The sequence below is a fragment of the Salmo salar genome, chromosome 03 (genome assembly GCF_965601325.2).
Source record: "Salmo salar chromosome 03, fSalSal1, whole genome shotgun sequence".
NCBI classification, from domain to species: Eukaryota; Metazoa; Chordata; class Actinopteri; order Salmoniformes; family Salmonidae; genus Salmo; species Salmo salar.
The window spans coordinates 44,621,862-44,641,909 of NC_138293.1; the positions used below are offsets into that span (position 1 = coordinate 44,621,862).

Genomic DNA, 20,048 nt, shown 5'->3' on the forward strand with positions numbered 1-20,048 from the left:
AAGAAGGGCCTTCTATGCCATCAAACGAACATAAAATTCGACAAACCAATTAGGATCTGGCAAAAAAAATACTTGAATCAGTTATAGAACCCATTGCCCTTTATGGTTGTGAGGTCTGGGGTCCGCTCACCAACCAAGAATTCATTAAATGGGACAAACATCAAATTAATACTCTGCATGCAGAATTCTGCAATAGCATCCTCCATGTACAACGTAAAACAACAAATAATGCATGCAGAGCAGAATTAGGCCGACACCCACTAATTATCAAAATCCAGAAAATAGCTGTTAACCTCTATGGGCTAGGTGGGACGCTTGTATAATCCCGTGGCGCGATATTCAAATACCTCAAAAATTCAATTTTTCAAACATATGACTATTTTACACCATTTTAAAAACAAGACTCTCGTTAATCTAACCACACTGTCCGATTTCAAAAAGACTTTACAACGAAAGCAAAACATTAGATTATGTCAGCAGAGTACCCAGCCAGAAATAATCAGACACCCATTTTTCAAGCTAGCATATAATGTCACATAAACCCAAACCACAGCTAAATGCAGCACTAACCTTTGATGATCTTCATCAGATGACAACCCTAGGACATTATGTTATACAATACATGCATGTTTTGTTCAATCAAGTTCATATTTATATCAAAAACCAGCTTTTTACATTAGCATGTGACGTTCAGAACTAGCATACCCCCCGCAAACTTCCAGTGAATTTACTAAATTACTCACGATAAACGTTCACAAAAAACATAACAATTATTTTAAGAATTATAGATACACTCCTCTATGCACTCGATATATCCGATTTTAAAATAGCTTTTCGGTGAAAGCACATTTTGCAATATTCTAAGTAGATAGCCCGGCATCACAGGGCTAGCTATTTAGACACCCAGCAAGTTTAGCACTCACCAAAGTCAGATTTACTATAAGAAAAATGTTATTACCTTTGCTGTTCTTCGTCAGAATGCACTCCCAGGACTTCTACTTCAATAACAAATATTGGTTTCGTCCCAAATAATCCATTGTTATATCCAAATAGCGGCGTTTTGTTCGTGCGTTCAAGACACTATCCGAAAGGGTAAATAAGGGTTACGAGCATGGCGCATTTCGTGACAAAAAATGTCTAAATATTCCATTACCGTACTTCGAAGCATGTCAACCGCTGTTTAAAATACATTTTTATGCCATTTTTCTCGTAAAAAAGCGATAATATTCCAACCGGGAAATCGTTTTTTATTACAAAGAGAGTGAAAGTAAAAGCATGCTATCCCCTCATGCACGAGCCTCAGTCTAATGGCCCTCTGATAGAGCACTTTCCAAACGCGCTAATGTGTTTCAGCCTGGGGATGGAATTACATCGTTCAGCTTTTTCCCGCCTTCTGAGAGCCCATGGGAGCCGTAGGAAGTGTCACGTCATGCCAGAGATCCCCTGTATTTGTTAGAGATGATCAAGGAGGGCAAGAAATGGTCAGACAGGCCACTTCCTGTAAGGAATCTTCTCAGGTTTTGGCCTGCCAAAGGAGTTCTGTTATACTCACAGACACCATTCAAACAGTTTTAGAAACTTTAGGGTGTTTTCTATCCAAAGCCAATAATTATATGCATATTCTAGTTACTGGGCAGGAGTAGTAACCAGATTAAATCGGGTACGTTTTTTATCCGGCCATGCAAATACTGCCCCCTAGCCCCAACAGGTTAAATTCTACAACCACCTAAAAGGAAGCGATTCCCAAACCTTCCATAACAAAGCCATCACCTACAGAGAGATGAACCTGTAGTTGATGGTCCCGGGGCTCTGATCCTGGGGCTCTGTTCACAAACACACACAGACCCCACAGAGCTCCAGGACAGCAACACAATTAGACCCAACCAAATCATGAGAAAACAAAAAGACACATTGGAAAGAATTAACAAAAAAACTGAGCAAACTAGAATGCTATTTGGCCCTAAACAGAGAATACACTATGGCAGAATACCTAACCACTGTGACTGACCGAAAATTAAAGAAAGATATATGTATTCAGTGAGCATTGCCTTGCTATTGAGAAAGGTCGCCGTAGGCAGACCTGGCTCTCAAAAGAAGACAGGCTATGTGCACACTGCCCACAAAATGAGGTGGAAACTGAACTGCACTTCCTAACCTGCCAAATGTATGACCATAGAGACACATATTACACAGACCCACAAAGAATTCGAAAAACAAATCCAATTTTGATGAACTCCCATATCTTTTGGGTGAAATACCATAGTGTGCAATCACAGCAGCAAGATGTGTGACCTGTTGCCACAAGAAAAGGGCAACCAGTGAAGAACAAACAGACTCATATTAAACATCTCCAGTCCAAAATGAAATCTAGAATCGGCTTCCTATTTCGCAACAAAGCCTCCTTCACTCATGCTGCCAAACATACCCTCGTAAAACTGACTATCCTACCGATCCTCGACTTCGGCGATGTCATTTACAAAATAGCCTCCAACACTCTACTCAGCAAACTGGATACAGTCTATCACAGTGCCATCCGTTTTGTCACCAAAGCCCCATATACCACCCACCACTGCGACCTGAATGCTCTCGTCGGCTGGCCCTCGCTACATATTCGTCGCCAGACCCACTGGCTCCAGGTCATCTATAAGTCTTTGCTAGGTAAAACTCCGCCTTATCTCAGCTCACTGGTCACCATAACAACACCCACCCGTAGCACGCCCTCCAGCAGGTATATATCACTGGTCATCCCCAAAGCCAACACCTCCTTCGGCCGCCATTCCTTCCAGTTCTCTGCTGCCAATGACGAATGAATTGCAAAAATCGCTGAAGTTAGAGATTTATATCACCCTCACTAACTTTAAGCATCAGCTATCTGAGCAGTTTACACGATTGCTGCAGCTGTACACAGTCCATTTGTAAATAGCCCATCCAATCTACCTACCTCATCCCCATATTGTTTTTATTAACTTTTTTGCTCTTTTGCACACCAGTATTTCTACTTGCACATCATCATCTGCACATCTATCACATCTATTGCTAAACTGTAATTTCTTCGCTACTATGGCCTATTTATTGCCTTACCTCCTCACCCTATTTGCATACACTGTATACAGACTTTTCTATTGTGTTATTTACTGTACTTTTGTTTATTCCATGTGTAACTCTGTGTTGTTGTTTGTGTCGTACTGCTTTGCTTTATCTTGGCCAGGTCGCAGTTGTAAATGAGAACTTGTTCTCAACTGGCCTACCTGGTTAAATAAAGGTGAAATAAAAAATAAAAAAATAAAATGTAAATACAATGCATATTTATGTTTATTTATTTTCTCGTTTGTACTTGAACAATTTGCACATCATTACAACACTGTATATAGACATAATATGACATTTGAAATGTATTCTTTTGGAACTTTTGTTAGTGTAATGTCTAATATAAATGTATATTGTTTATGTCACTTTTGTTTATTATCTACTTCACTTGCTTTGGCAATGTTAGGATATGTTTCCCATGCCAATAAAGCCCTTAAATTGAAATTGAATTGAGAGCGAGGGGGGGGGGGGGGGGGAGAGAAGGAGAGAGAGAGAGAAAAACATTATTTTTTTAAAGAAAGGAAGAGGAGGACAGGGTGGAGCCAACTAAAGGTGTATTTAGTGATACAATATGGCAACATGCATCGGTGTTTATGCCGCTGTGTCTGTATGTAACTCACGGTGGTGCTGAAGGCTCCCTCCAGGGCCACCCCGTCCCGTTTCCACTCGATGATGCCCAGTGGCTTGGCCCCGCGGGACACACAGCTCAGGTTATAGGAGACATTGGCTCTCAGCAGGATCTCTGGAAAGCCCTCGATCACTGGGTCATCGGGAGGGACTGTAGGACAACACACGCAGTGTACTAGACAAACACACCGCATATACACACTGCACTGGACACACACACTTTTTTATACCAGAGTATGTGAGCGGAGTTGAGCAGTCGTAAATTCACATCCTTTCCAACTGCTTCGCTAAAAACCGTTCCGCACTCAAAGAGAAAAGAAACTGCTGCTCCAAATTCGCTCCATTCATTAAAATCACAATTTAACCAACACCCATCTATTTTTGTGACTACCTGGACCTACCATGTTGATTTGAAGTATTGAAACCAAACTATATGATTTCAATATCTTTTTTTTTAATAAACAAGAAAAGGTCAATGTAAGAACAGCACATCATTTCAAATGGGCTACATGTCATATTAAACAGCATATAAACACTCTAAATAGGTCAGGAGACAGACAGGGAGTTAAAATTGAATTATTTAGGCTCTATTATTTCAAGGCTATAGCCTACAAAGAAATAGATAGCATTTGCGAGTGCGACACACTAGGTTGGTAGGGAGTCAGGGACATTAAGTGCTCAGCATGTAAACAACATTTTGTTGTATTAAATCATTATAGTCTATAAATTGCGCATATAGGCTGTGACTTACTTCAAATGAAAAATAAATGTAAATGCCTTATTTGGCTTTGTCTACAGTGCCTTTGAATTTATTTTTAGAAACACCAGTTTGACCAGAGTCTGTGGCTTCAGGCTCATGTGATGGTGCCTAGAGATCAGGCCAGCAGCAGAGAATATCCTCTCCTCACTGGCAAAGCCATTTGGGATGCTAAACACCCTTTTGGACACTCTTGCCAGGCTGGGCAGAGATGCAGAGTTGTTTTTTTGTTTTTTTTCTATAGCTAGTCCTAAAGGTTTTTAGGAAAGATAACCCAATCAAAAGGGAACGCTTGAAAGTTGCAATATGCCAGTCCTATTGGGCCAAAGTCAATTATGGCCCATTGTATATAGATAATAGAACAAAAATGAACAAAACATTTAAGAGATCAGTGTTTTAGTTTATAAATACTTTGCTACAATGACACACTTAATTAGCCACCCACCTCGTTGCTTTCTTTTAGCATGTGCACATAATAAGTAGGTTACACCATCATGCTTTCGGGATAAGTGTCTTTTCAGATTCCACAATGATTCTTTAGTTGTGGACAATACATCACAACACTGCCTCTTTTGCTCTTGGTCCTCATCTTAGTAAGTCACCTTGATTTTGCACCTGTGTTTTATATCAGTTTCTTTATGAAAATATTTAGCAAACTCCATAACAGTAGCTAAAGAAAGTAGACTACAAATGCATGCTGGGCCGGGCATGCCCTGAGCTGGTGAAGTGAGGGCTACTGGAACGAAATTGGAGCTGGCGAGAAGGCTGACGCTCCAGCCTTTGGGAATCTCGCTCTATGCTCCAGTCAAATTGGATACGCTCCGCTCCAGCTCCGATCACGTACACTGCTGTACACACACTGCACTGGAAACACACACAGTCACACTCTGCACTGCACACACACACAATCTGCTTATACAGTCCACATTGCACTGGACACACACATTCCTGACAGACAGATAGATACTCACTGAGGACGGTGAGTTTGGCTCTCCGGGAGCGTAGGGCAGCCTCTGTGGCCTGGCACTCATACAGGGAGTCATCGGACAGCTCTGCCGCAGAGATCTCCAGGTTATACTGGCCCACGTCTATCACCCGCAGCACACGGTACCTGGGCCAGGCTGAGCGAGAGAGAGAGTCAGACACATCCCAGCAAACATGTCCACAATGGCATGAAGTGAGCCCAATGCGGGCTAAAATATTGGCCCCGCATTGGCTTCCCACATTGGGCAAACATGCCTTTGCTCATCGGCTCCACATTGAACCCCACGGCATTTGCCCAGTGTGGCCCAGTGTGGGAAGCCCATATCTGGTGACGGCAGCCTGAAATAAGCCCATCTTTTTACAACAAACATGCCCACATTGGCACGATGTAGGCGCAATGCGGACTAAAATATTGGCCCCACGTAGGCTGCCTTAATTGGGCCGATGCGCCTTCACTCATCGGTTCCACATTGGCCCCAAGGCAGATGTCCCCAAGGGCAGCCCTCACAGTTTTTCACAATTCCAAACATTTAATCCGAGTAACAATTCTCTGTCTTAGGTCAGTTAGGATCACCACTTTATTTTAAGAATGTGAAATGTCAGAATAATAGTAGAGAGAATGATTTATTTCAGCTTTTATTTCTTTCATCACATTCCCAGTGGGTCACTAGTTTACATACACTCAATTAGTATTTGGTAGCATTGCCTTTAAATTGTTTAACTTGGGTCAAACGTTTTGGGTAGCCTTCCACAAGTGTTCCACAATAAGTTGGGTGAATTTTAGCCCGTTCCTCCTGACAGAGCTGGGGTAACTGAGTCAGGTTTGTAGGCCTCCTTGCTCGCACACGCCTTTTCAGTTCTGCCCACAAATTGTCTATGGGATTGAGGTCAGGGCTTTGTGATGGCCACTCCAATACCTTGAATTTGTTGTCCTTAAGCCATTTTGCCACAACTTTGGAAGTATGCTTGGGGTCATTGTCCATTTGGAAGACCCATTTGCGACCAAGCTTTAACTTCCTGACTGATGTCTTGAGATGTTGCTTCAATATATCCACATAATTTTCCTCCCTCATGATGACATCTATTTTGTGAAGTGCACCAGTCCCTCCTGCAGCAAAGCCCCCCCACATGGTGCTGCCACCCCCATGCTTCACGGTTGGGATGGTGTTCTTCGGCTTGCAAGCGTCCCCCTTTTTCCTCCAAACATAAGGATAGTCATTATGGCCAAACAGTTCTATTTTTGTTTCATCAGACCAGAGGACATTTATCCAAAAAGTACGATCTTTGTCCACATGTGCAGTTGCAAACCGTAGTCTGGCTTTTTTTATGGCGGTTTTGGAGCAGTGGCTTCTTCCTTGCTGAGCGGCCTTTCAGGCTATGTCAATATAGGACTCATATTACTGTGGATATAGGTACTTTTGCACCTGTTTCCTTCAGCATCTTCACAAGGTCCTTTCCTGTTGTTCTGGGATTAATTTGCACTTTTCACACCAAAGTACGCTCATCTCTAGCGGTATGACAGCTGTGTGGTCCCATGGGGTTTATACTTGCGTACAATTGTTTGTACAGATGAACGTGGTACCTTCAGGTATTTGGAAATTGCTCCCAACGATGAACCAGACTTGTGGAGGTCTACAATTTTTTTTCTGATGTCTTGGATGATTTCTTTTGATTTTCCCATGATGTCAAGCAAAGAGGCACTGAGTTTGAAGGTAGGCCTTGAAATACATCCACACCTCCATTTAAAAAAAAAATGTTAACCTTGATTTAACTAGGCAAGTCAGTTAAGAACAAATTCTTATTTTCAATGAAGGCCTAGGAACAGTGGGTTAACTGCCTGTTCAGGGGCAGAACAAAAGATTTGTACCTTGGGGATTTGAACTTGCAACCTTTCAGTTACTAGTCCAAAGCTCTAACCACTAGGCTACCCTGCCACCCCTGAAATGATGTCAATTAGCCTATCAGAAGCTTCTAACGCCATAACACCATTTTCGGGAATTTTCCAAGCTGTTTAAAGGCACAGTCAACTGAGTGTATGTAAACTTCTGACCCACTGGAATTGTGATACAGTGAATTATAAGTGAAATAATCTGTCTGTAAACAATTGTTGAAAAAATTACTTGTGTCATACACAAAGTAGACATCCTAACCGACTTGCCAAAACTATAGCTAGTTAACAAGAAATGTATGTAGTGGTTGAAAAACGAGTTTAATGACTCCAACCTAAGTGTATGTAAACTTCCGACTTCAACTGTAAGTGTATGTAAACTTCCAACTTCAACTGTACATATTTTTACCAGAGAAACTTAAACGTTTATCTTATATCAAATTCACTTATCTTAGTCTTTTTACAGACAATATACATTTTTTGTTGACATCACACAACAAACCACTTAAACTTAAACAGTAAATTAACAACATGAATTGGGGTACATGAACCACGCCCACAAATATTCAAATGAGCCCCGGCCTCTACATTATAAGATAGCTGGGCATGGTGTGGGATTGCCTGTGTTGTGCGTGGTGTAGGCTGGCTCGTGCTGGGTTTTGCGTAGGCTACCCCAAGTTGGGCTAGCCTGTGTGGGCTAGCCTGTGTGGGCTAGCCTGTGTGGGCTAGCCTGTGTGGGGTTGCTCACAAAATACCCACATGGGGCCAAGTTTGCTGGGATGTACACAAACAGTGCCTTCGGAAAGTATTTAGACCCCTTGACTTTTTCCACATTTTGTAACATTACAGCATTATTCTAAAATGTATATCAATCTACACACAATACCCGATAATGGCAGAGCAAAAACAGGTTTTTAGAAATTATTGCAAATAAAAAATTTAAAAATAACGGAAATATCCCATTCTCATAACTATTCAGACCCTTACTCAGTACTTTGTTGAAGCACCTTTGGCAGTGATTACGGCCTCGGGTCTTCTTGGGTATGACGCTACAAGTTTGGCACACCTGTATTTGGGGAGTTTCTCCCATTCTTTTCTGCAGATCCTCTCAAGCTCTGTCAGGTTGGATGGGAAGCGTATTGCTGCACAGTCTCTCCAGAGATGTTTGATCGGGTTCAAGTCCGGGCTCTGGCTGGGCCACTCAAGGACATTCAGAGACTTGTCCCGAAGCCAGTCCTGCGTTGTCTTGGCTGTGTGCTTAGGGTTGTTGTCCTGTTGCAAGGTGAACCTTTGTCCCAGTCTGAGGTCCTGAGTGCTCTGGAGCAGGTTTTCATAAAGGATCTCTCTGTACTTTGCTCTGTTCATCCTAGGTTTCCTCCAGATGTGACGCTAGGCAAAAAGAGTTCAATCTTGGTTTCATCAGAACAGAGAATCTTGTTTCTCTTGGTCTGAGAGTCTTTAGGGGCTCTTTTGGCGAACTCCAAGTGGGCTGTCATATGGCTTTTACTGAGGAGTAGCTTCTGTCTTTCCACTCTATCATAAAGGCCTGATTGGTGGAGTGCTGCAGAGATGGTTGTCCTTCTGGAAGATTATCCCATCTCCACAGAGAAACTCTAGAGCTGTCAGAGTAACCATGGGGTTCTTGGTCACCTCCCTGACCAAGGCCCTTGTCCCCCGATGCCTCAATTTGGCCGGGCAGCCAGCTCTAGGAATAGTCTTGGTGGGTCCAAACTTCTTCCATTTAAGAATGATGGAGGCCACTTTGTCCTTAGGGACCTTCAATGCTGCAGAAATGTTTTGTACCTTTCCCCAAATCTGTGCCTCGGTACAATCCTGTCTCGGAGCTCTACGGACATTTCCTTCGACATCATGGCTTGGTTTTTGCTCTGACATGCACTGTCAACTGTGGGACCTTATATAGACAGGTCTGTGCCTTTCCAAATCATGTCCAATCAATTGTATTTACCACAGGTGGACTCCAATCAAGTTGTAGAAACATCTCAAGGATAATCAATGGAAACAGGATGCACCTCAGCTCAATTTCTAATCTCATAGCAAAGGGTCTGAAAACTTATGTAAATAAAATATTTCTGTATTTTATGCTTTATACATTAGCAACATTTTTGAAAAGGCTCTTTTCGCTTTGTCATTATGGGGTGTTGTGTGTAGATTGCTGAGTTTTTTTGTTTTTTTTATACATTTTATATATATCATCTTATACATTTTAGAATAAGGCTGTAATGTAACAAAAATGTGGAAAAAGTCAAGGGGTTCTAAATACTTTCCGCAGACAGTACCTAGGACCAGCTGGAAGAGAGAGAAAAAGAGAGACAGAGAGAGTGTGAGAGAGAGACATGTACACGCATCACACAGTACCTAGGACAGGCTGGAAGAGAGAGAGAATGACAGACAGAGATAGAGAGAGAGAGAGAGAGAGTGAGAGAGAGAGAGACATGTACACGCATCACACAGTACCTAGGACCAGCTGGAAGAGAGAGAAAGAGAGAGAGAGAGAGTGAGAGCGAGAGAGAGAGACATGTACCCGCATCACACAGTACCTAGGACAGGCTGGAAGAGAGAGAGAATGACAGACAGAGAGAGTGAGAGAGAGAGAGAGAGAGAGAGGGACATGTACCCGCATCACACAGTACCTAGGATCAGCTGGAAGAGAGAGAGAAAGAGAGAGAGAGAGTGAGAGCGAGAGACATGTACCCGCATCACACAGTACCTAGGACAGGCTGGAAGAGAGAGAGAAAGACAGACAGAGAGAGTGAGAGAGAGAGACGTACCCACAGCACACCCGCAGAGACACAGAGAGAGACAGCAAGTCGGATAGACGTACACACACATACACACAGATAGATACATGTACACACACACAGACAGTGTCAGACAGAGTCGCATACGCATACAGTATGCATACAGTGTACATACACCCACAGCTTACGGTACCTAGGCCCGGCTGGAAGTCACACACACACACACACACACACACACACACACACCACACACACACACACACACACACACACACACACACACACACACACACACACACACACACACACACACACACACACACAGAGACAGAGTCAAACACATGTACCAGTCGTACACACATTTACATACCGTAGAATATAAATATGTTTAAATGTAGACCTATGAAAATAGTGGCATACCATGAATCTCAGAGAATGAACACACATTTGAAATTCAAACACGTAGACAGACAAACACAATGCAAAACCGACTCATAGGACTTTCCTCAATTAGGTAAAAAGCCGTTCTCTCCGCGCCTCCTCCGCTCGCTTCCCTCTGATGTTTTCAAAAGGAGGAGAAGATGGGAGGAGAGGAGTCGATGAAATATAATTGAGAAAAGGACAATATCTCATCACACCATGCATGGTGTATTCCATCCACTCGGGGGCAGACCAGGAGTCTAGAAGCACCCCCGAATTATGACATCATCGATTTGGATTCTGAAGGGGACAAAAGTATTGGTCCAGATTACATCATCTTTGCCTGCCTCCACCTACCAGCAGCATAGCAACCAGCAGAACCAGCAGCATAGCATCCACCAGACAGGTGAAGACCAAGGAGCACAATGAAGCAGCGCAGGTGTGCATGAATCAGAGGATCAGTGTGTGTGTATGTGCGTGCTTGAGTGTGCATATGCGCATAAACGCATATACTGTGTCTGCTTTCATCTTCTTCATGTGCGTCTGTGTATGAGACTGCACTGCTATGCTCCATTTTGAATCTGGGGAGCAAGGACAGACAGACAGACAGACAGACAGACAGACAGACAGACAGACAGACAGACAGACAGACAGACAGACAGACAGACAGACAGACAGACAGACAGACAGACAGACAAAGAGAAAGAGAAAGAGAAAGAGAGAGGAAACTGCAGAAGCAATGGCTTTTGACCTTATTGAACCTGTGAATCAAACTGAGTTGGACACGCACACCACATTTCAGATAATTACCTTTGGGTTAAGTGTGTGTGTATGTGTGTGTGTGCCTCCTTTTGTATGTATGTGTGTATGCTCTCACCCCTGAGGCCCTCTCCAATGCCCAGTGCCAGTCCATCCTTGGTCCACTGTACGATTCCGGTGTAGTTGTAGACGACACAGGACATGACTACTCTCTCTCCCAAAACAACAGACTGGTCCGCTGGCTCCTGTGAGAACCTTGCTGTCCACACTGTCACAGAGACAAACACACTGTCAGGGAAAAGGTATACTGTAGGTGCACCATCATGTTTTCAAGTTTTCATCATCAGGTAGAAATATTTAATATTTCTGTGACATTATTGCTGATATAAGGAAAACAGTATCTCAAATGACTCTGTCACGTCCTGACCCTAGTAAGATGTTGTTTTCTATAGTAGAGTAGGTCAAGGCGTGACAGGGGGTGTTTTGTGTTGTTCTATGTTTTCTATTTCTATGTTTAAGTTCTAGTTTTTATATTTCTATGTTGGGATTGTTTGGGTTGATCTCCAATTGGAGGCAGCTGATCCTCGTTGCCTCTGATTGGAGATCATATTTAAGTAGGGGTTTTTCTTCCTGGGTTTTGTGGGTTATTATATTTTGAGTAGTGTTTGTTTCTCTCTGCGTCACGGTTTGTTGTTTTTGTATTTTCAGTTATTTTGTGTTTCACGCATTTACTAAAATGTGGAACTACAACCACACTGCACTTTGGTCCGATCCTTTCGACAGCCGTGACAGAATAACCCATCAAAAAAGGACCAAGCAGCATGGTAAGGAGTATCTGGAGGAATGGACTTGGGAGGAAATTTTGGATGGAAAAGGACCTTGGAGGCAAGCTGGGGAGTATCGACGCCCGAAGGAGGAAATTGAAGAAGCAAAGAGGGAGCGACGGTACTACGAGGCACTATATCCACCAATGGGCAAGGCGGAGAGGCAGCCCCCCCCCAAAAAAATTGGGGGCATACGGGGAGTTTGGCGACGTCAGGGGGGAGACCTGATCTAACTTCCCATGCGTATCGGAGAGAGCCGTGGAGCAGACAGGAGCCAGTCAGGGAGTCAAGCGCGGAGCTTGATGCAAGATTCCGAAGAGAGGTACTGGCAGAAAGAGCACTACGGAGTGGGCGTGCTGAGGAGCGAGTGGATGGACGAGTAATGGGTTATGGTGTGATGTGCAATATATCGCCCATACGCACTCACTGCCCGGTGCGCTCGGTTCCAGCTCCTTACCGGTGTAGGGCGAAGATGGTCATTCAGCCAGGAAGGAGTAGGCCTGCTCAGCATGCCTGGTCTCCAGTTCGCCTACATAGTCCGGTACGTCCTGTGCCTCCTTCCCGCACTCGCTCTGAGCTGCGTGTTACCAGTCTGGCGGCACCTAGGCCAGTTCCACGCATCAGACCTCCAGTGCGCATGCCCAGTCCGGAGTATCCTGTTCCTGCTCCCCGCACTCGTCCTGAGGTGCGTGTTACCAGTCTGGCGCCACCTAGGCCAGTCCCACGCATCAGACCTCCAGTGCGCATGCCCAGTCCGGAGTGTCCTGCTCCTGCTCCCCGCACTCGCTCTGAGGTGCGTGTTACCCATCAGGATTCCAGTGCACATTCCCATTCCAGAGCTTCCGGCGACAGTTCCCCATCCAGAGCTTCCGGCAAAGTTTTTTTAGTCAGGAACCTACTGAGACGGCCTACAGTCCGGAACCTACTGAGACGGCCTACAGTCCGGAACCTACTGAGACGGCCTACAGTCCGGAACCTACTGAGATGGCCTACAGTCCGGAACCTACTGAGACGGCCTACAGTCCGGAACCTACTGAGACGGCCTACAGTCCGGAACCTATTGAGAAGGATCTCAGCCCGGAACCTCCAGCGACGCTTTTCAGTTCGGAGCCTCCAGCGACGCCTCCCAGCCCAGAGCCTCCAGCGACGCCTCCCAGCCCGGAGCCTCCAGCGACGCCTCCCAGCCTGGAGCCTCCAACGGCGGCCCGCAGCCCGGAGCCCTCCCTACCCTCCCTTTTATTTTGTAGTTTTTTTGTTGTTGGTTTGTTGCATTCAGAGTCTGCACCTTTGGGAGGGGGGGGGGGGGGGGGGGGGGGGGGTACTTCACGTCCTGACCCTAGTAAGATGTTGTTTTCTATAGTAGAGTAGGTCAGGGCGTGACAGGGGGTGTTTTGTGTTGTTCTATGTTTTCTATTTCTATGTTTAAGTTCTGTTTTTTCTATTTCTATGTTGGGATTGTTTGGGTTGATCTCCAATTGGAGGCAGCTGATCCTCGTTGCTTCTGATTGGAGATCATATTTAAGTAGGGGTTTTTCTTCCTGGGTTTTGTGGGTAGTTTTCTGTTTAGTGTATGTCACCTGACGGAACTGTTGTCGGTCGTTTTGTTGTTTTGTTTAAGTATATTCGTTAAAAGTAAATATGAGCACTCTACACACTGCGCCTTGGTCCCCTTTATACGACCCACGTTAAAGACTTTCTCTCTGTTAGTCTTCCCTTCAGCTGTTCTTTTCTTGGATCATGTTTAAAACAATCCTATTAGCTAATTAATTAAGCCAAAAAATCATTACGATTTTTTTTTAGGAAGACCTCTTGGGATTGCAACACAAAGGAAGAAACAAGAGTGAGGAGAGGACTCCTGATTCAACACTGTGCCTGTGTCCTAAATGGCAGCCTATTCCTTATATAATGCAATTCTTTTGACCAGAGTCCATAGTGTACTATCAAGGGAATAGGGTGCAATTTGGGACGTACACGCTGTTACTGTCATGCTGTTTGTGTTGAGGGCTCCTTACAAAGGACCTGACACTGCTACACACTGTGATGCTTCAACAGTGTTAAACATCAATGGTAATGATGGTGATGACGTTGACAGTGACAGAGATGACAGCAATGATGATGACGGTGATGACAATGGTGGTGATGACAATGGTGATGACGATGATGATATCAATAATGAGGATGACAGATATACACAGAACAGTATTACCACACTTACACTTTTAAAGGTAATTTATGGTTGAGCCGACATGCACAGCATTTACCAGGAACGCGATCTCTGCAAACTTATGGAAAAATGCCTTCAAAAGGGCGCATTGTCAGCTGTATAGTACTCCGTGCTATAACGCACCTTGCATTGAATTCCAGCCTGATAAAGTATATGTTTGAGGCAGTTGAAAATATTTAGGGATTCCGTGTGAACCTGTCTTTATGAACTTTCTTTCCCACAATGCACTGCTGAGAAAGAGAGAGAGAGGGAGAGAAAGGGAGACTAAGAGAGAGAGACAAAGGTAAATTGTCTACTGTTTGCTGATGATCTGGTGCTTCTGTCCCCATCCAAGGACGGCCTACAGCAGCACCTAGATCTTCTGCAAAGATTCTGTCAGATCAGGGCCCTGACAGTATATCTCAGTAAGACAAAAATAATGGTGTTCCAAAAAAGGTCCAGTTGCCAGGACCACAAATACAAATTCCATTTAGACACCATTGCCCTAGAGCACACAAAAAAATATCCATACCTCAGAATAAACATCAGCACCACAGGTAAACTTCCACAAAGCTGTGAACGATCTGAGAGACAAGGCAAGAAGGGCCTTCTATGCCATCAAAAGGAACATCAAATTTGACATCCCAATTAGAATCTGGCTAAAAATTCTTGAATCAGTTATAGAACCCATTGCCCTTTATGGTTGTGAGGTCTGGGTTCTGCTCACCAACTAAGAATTCACAAAATGGGACAAACACCAAATTGAGACTTTGCATGTAGAATTCTGCAATAACATCCTCCGTGTACAACGTAAAAGATCAAATGATACATGTAGAGCAAAATTAGGCCGCTAATTATCCAAATCCAGAAAGGATTTCAATTCTACAACCATCTAAAAGGGAGCGATTCCCAAACAAAGCCATCACCTACAGAGAGATTAACCTAAAGAAGAGCCCTTAAGCAAGCTGTTCCTGGGGCTCTGTTCACAAACATAAACAGACCCCACAGAACCCCAGGACAACAACAAAATTAGATCCAACCAAGTCACGAGAAAACAAAAAGATAATTACTTGACACATTGGAAAGAATTTACAAGAAAACTGAGAAAACTAGAATGCTATTTGGCCCTAAACAGAGAGTATACAGTGGCAGAATACCTGACCACTATGATTGACCCTAAATTAAGCAAAGCTTTAACTATGTGCAGACTCAGTGAGCATTGCCTTACTCTCAAGAGAACACAGGCTGTGCACACTGCCCACAAAATGAGGTGGAAACTGAGCTGCACTTCCTAACCTCCTGCCGAATGTATGACCACATTAGAGACAAATATTTCTTCATTACACAGACCCACAAAGAATTCTAAACAAAATCCAATTTTGATCTATTGGGTGAAATACCACAGTGTGTCATCACAGCGGCAAGATTTGTGACCTGTTGCCACAAGAAAAGGGCAACCAGTGAAGAACAACCATTGTAAATACAACCCATATTTGTGTTTATTTATTTTCCCTTTTATACTTGAACTATTTGCACATCATAAAAAAACACTGTACATAGCCATAATATGACATTTTAAATGTCTCTATACCTTTGAAACTTTTGTGAGTGTAATGTTCACTGTACATTTTTTATTGTTTATTTCACTTTTGTTTATTATCTATTTCACAACATATGTTTCCATGAGAGAGAGAGAGCGAGAGAGAGAGCAAGAGAGAGAGCGATAGGAGGGCTGTCAGACTGTAGCTGAGACTCAGAAAGAGAAGGAGAGAACCACACGGTTAGAGAACAGAGATTGAATTAACCCTGGGGGATCCCTCTCTCCCCGTTTCTCTCCGTCTCTGCCTCCCTCTGTGCTTCCATGGCTTTGGGGAAGCAGTAGGTAGCGTTGGTTGGTCTGCTCTATGCCCTTTTCCCTTTGCTTTCCACCTCTCCCTCCTTCCCTGTCCTCTTTTGTTGCGTAATAACACAGTGGTAGAGATTCGTGTGAACGACAGCACTGTACGTTCACTGATATTTCCCTCTTAAATAAACAAATATTATATCTGTCCGTCTGCTAAGATCAACTGTGTGTGTTGAATGTTGAAAATGTGATTATTATGCTCTCAGAATGTCAAACATCTAAACACAGTTAAAAAAGAAATGCTGACATAGGTGGGGAAAATGCAGATGGATTGTGTGGGATGGTACATGTACCACATCTCCATATTCTCATTATACATTAATTAAGATCATAAGTACTATACACACATTCACACACACACACAAACTAATGCATTCTCATTCCTATTCCTCCAGTATTGATCATGATGGTGCCGGAGGGGATGGCTGCCGTCTTATCGGCTCTTAATCTTATCGGCTCTTAACCAACCACGCTATCTTATTTGTTTTTTCGTGTTGTTCGTAACTTGTTTTGTACATAATGTTGCTGCTTCTGTCTAATATGATGGAAAATAGGTTATGGACATCAGAACTGAGATTACTCACCTCAGATTAGACAAAGAGTTTTTTTTCAATGAGTCGGAAGAGAGGGATATACTACAGACACCCGACCAGGCCCTCATCCCAGTCATTCGCTGGAGAAGGAAACTGAGATTTTGAGGAAAAAGATCAGGGTGCCTTGTGAGGATCAGGCGACGAGTGGCTAATCTGCCTTTGTCTTCCGTCCAGCTAGCTAACGTTCAATCGCTGGAAAATAAATGGGATGAACTGAAAGCATGTTTATCCTACCAACGGGATATTAAAAACTGTAATATCTTATGTTTCACCGAGTTGTGGCTGAACGACGACATTAAGAACATACAGCTGGCGGGTTATACACTCTATCGGCAGGAGAGAACAGCAGCCTCTGCTAAGACACGAGGCGGGGGCATAAGCATATATGTAAACAGCAGCTGGTGCACGATATCTAAGGAAGTCTCGAGGTTTTGCTCGCCTTAGGTAGAGTATCTCATGATAAGCTGAAGACCACACTATCTACCTAGAGAGTTTTCATCTCTATTTTTTGTAGCTGTCTACATACCACCACAGACCGATGCTGGCACTAAAACCGCACTCAACTCAATGAGGCGGCGCTCCTAGTGGCCGGGGACTTTCAGTCAGTTTTACCTAATTTATATCAGCATGTTAAATGTGCAACCAGAGGGGGAAAAAATCTAGACCACCTTTACTCCACACACAGAGACGCGTACAAAGCTCTCCCTAGCCCTCCATTTGGCAAATCGGACCATAATTATATCCTCCTGATTCCTGCTTACAAGCAAAGATTAAAGCAGGAAGCCCCAGTGATTCGGTCTATAAAAAAGTGGTCAGATGAAGCAGATGCTAAACTACAGGATTGTTTTGCTAGCACAGACTGGAATATGTTCCGATATTCTTCCGATGGCATTGAGGTGACACAACATTTATTTTTTACCTTTATTTAACTAGGCAAGCCAGTTAAGAACAAATTCTTATTCACAATGATGGCCTAGGAACAGTGGGTTAACTGTCTTGTTCAGGGGCAGAACGACAGATTTTTACCTTTTCAGCTCTGGGATTCGATCTAGCAACCTTTCAATTACTGCCCCAACACTCTAACCACTAGGCTACCTGCCGCCCCAGTGACATCAGTCACTGGCTTTATCAATAAGTGCATCGAGGACGTTGTCCGAACAATGACAGTAAGTACAGTATATACCCCAACCAGAAGCCATGGATTAAGGCAACATTCGCACTGAGCTAAAGGGTAGAGCTGCCGCTTCCAAGGAGCGGGACTCTAACACAGAAGCTTATAAGAAATCCCACTATGCCCTCCGACGAACCATCAAACAGGCAAAGCGTCAATACAGGACTAAGATCGAATCGTACTACACCGGCTCCGACGCTCGTCGGATGTGGCAGGGCTTGCAAACTATTACAGACTACAAAGGGAAGCACAGCCGAGAGCTGCCCAGTGACACAAGCCTACCAGACGAGCGAAATAACTTCTATGCTCGCTTCGAGGCAAGTAACACTGAAACATGTATGAGAGCATCAGCTGTTCCAGATGACTGTGTGATCACACTCTCCTCAGCTGATGTGAGTAAGACCTTTAAACAGGTCAATATTCACAAGGCTGCAGGGCCAGACGGATTACCAGGACTTGTACTCCGAGCATGCGCTGACCAACTGGCAAGTGTTTTCACTGATATTTTCAAACTCTCCCTGTCTGAGTCTGTAATACCAACATGTTTCAAGCAGTCCCTGTGCCCAAGAACCCTAAGGTAACCTGCCTAAATGACTACCGACCCGTAGCACTCACGTCTGTAGCCATAAAATGCTTTGAATTGCATGGCTCACATCAACATCATTATCCCAGAAACTCTAGACCCACTCCAATTTTCATACCGCACCATCACCGAGGCCAAGCTTCCTGCCATCCAGGACCTCTATACCAGGCGGTATCAAAGGAAGACCCTAAAAATTGTCAAAGACTCCAGCCACCATGGTCATAAACTGTTCTCTCTGCTACCGCACGGCAAGCGGTACCGGAGCACCAAGTCTAGGTCCAGCTTCTACCCCAAAGCTTCTACCCCAAAGCCATAAGACTCCTGAACAGCTAATCAAATGACAACCCGGACTATTTGCATTTCCCCCCCCCCTTATTCTATGCTGCTGCTACTCTCTGTTATTATCTATGCATAGTCACTTTAATAACTCTACCAACATGTACATATTACCTCAATTACCTCGACACCGGTGCCCCCGCATATTGAATCTATACCGGTACCCCCTGTATATAGCCCTGCTATTGTTATTTACTGCAGCTCTTTAATTATTTGTTATTCTTATCTCTTACTTTTTTTTGGGGGGGGGGGGGTTTCTTAAAACTGCATTGCTGGTTAAGGGTTTGTAAGTAAGCATTTCACTGTAAGGTCTCCACCTGTTGTATTCGGCGCATGTGACAAATAAAATTGTATTTGATTTGAACTAATGCTGTGTTGATCTTAAACCCTGCTGTCCAAACCCCAACGCTGACTGACAATGTCCTCATATTCACCTTCAGGCTACTCCTTGTTCCAATTTCACCAGCTAAACCACTGTGTGTACGGACTGAGTATACAGACTGTATGTAGGTGTGTGTCTGTGTGAATAAGAAAGAAAGAGCTGTAGCTGTAGATTGGTGTATTCTCCTGTATTAGTACTTGTGACATACTCTGGCTCTTGGTGTAAATACTTTTTCAATGACTCCCTAGCCCTTCGTCTTTTCAAATGATTATTTAAATTGATCTCATAAACAGTTATTGGTAACACAAGTATGATGCAAGACTGAGGAATGAATACCAGAGAGGTTTTGAGCAAAGCCTGCTACTTCTTTAAAAAAAATTTAAGTAAAGAATTATTTTACACCAAAAATATTTTCTATGTTATTTTATGCTATTTTGTTTATTTAGAGGCAACAAGAGCAAAACATGAATTAATATTTTGGTTGCTACGCCATAATCAGTGTTGTCTCACTGACGATGGCCTAAAATCCCAAAGTATCCCTTTAACCTTTTTTATTTTGATCTAAAAGGCTAAACTGATCCTAAATCAGCACTCCTAATATGTGAGGCTTGGCAGATATGGGCCCAAGTCTTCCCTGCCCATGTAACCTCTTTTTACATTGTGATCTAAAAGGTTAGATCAGCACTCCTACTCTGAGATGTTTGACACATACTGAGCTTGTGTGTTTAGGTAAGCAATTTTACAATAAAGGGCTGGATCAATCCAACAGCAT

At 43.6% G+C, this 20,048-nt stretch overlaps 1 protein-coding gene across 2 annotated transcripts in view; it reads right to left on the minus strand.

Annotated features, from left to right (window-relative positions):
* LOC106600495 (kin of IRRE-like protein 1) overlaps positions 1–20,048 on the minus strand; it is a 137,568-nt gene that overhangs the window by 38,270 nt on the left and 79,250 nt on the right. For both annotated transcript variants that reach the window (XM_014191886.3, XM_014191884.3), the window contains exons 2-4: positions 11,400–11,549; positions 5,443–5,592; positions 3,708–3,865 (exon numbers count right to left, since the gene is read on the minus strand). In XM_014191886.3, the coding sequence (XP_014047361.1) occupies positions 3,708–3,865; positions 5,443–5,592; positions 11,400–11,549 (458 nt within the window). The remainder of the gene's footprint in view (positions 1–3,707; positions 3,866–5,442; positions 5,593–11,399; positions 11,550–20,048) is intronic.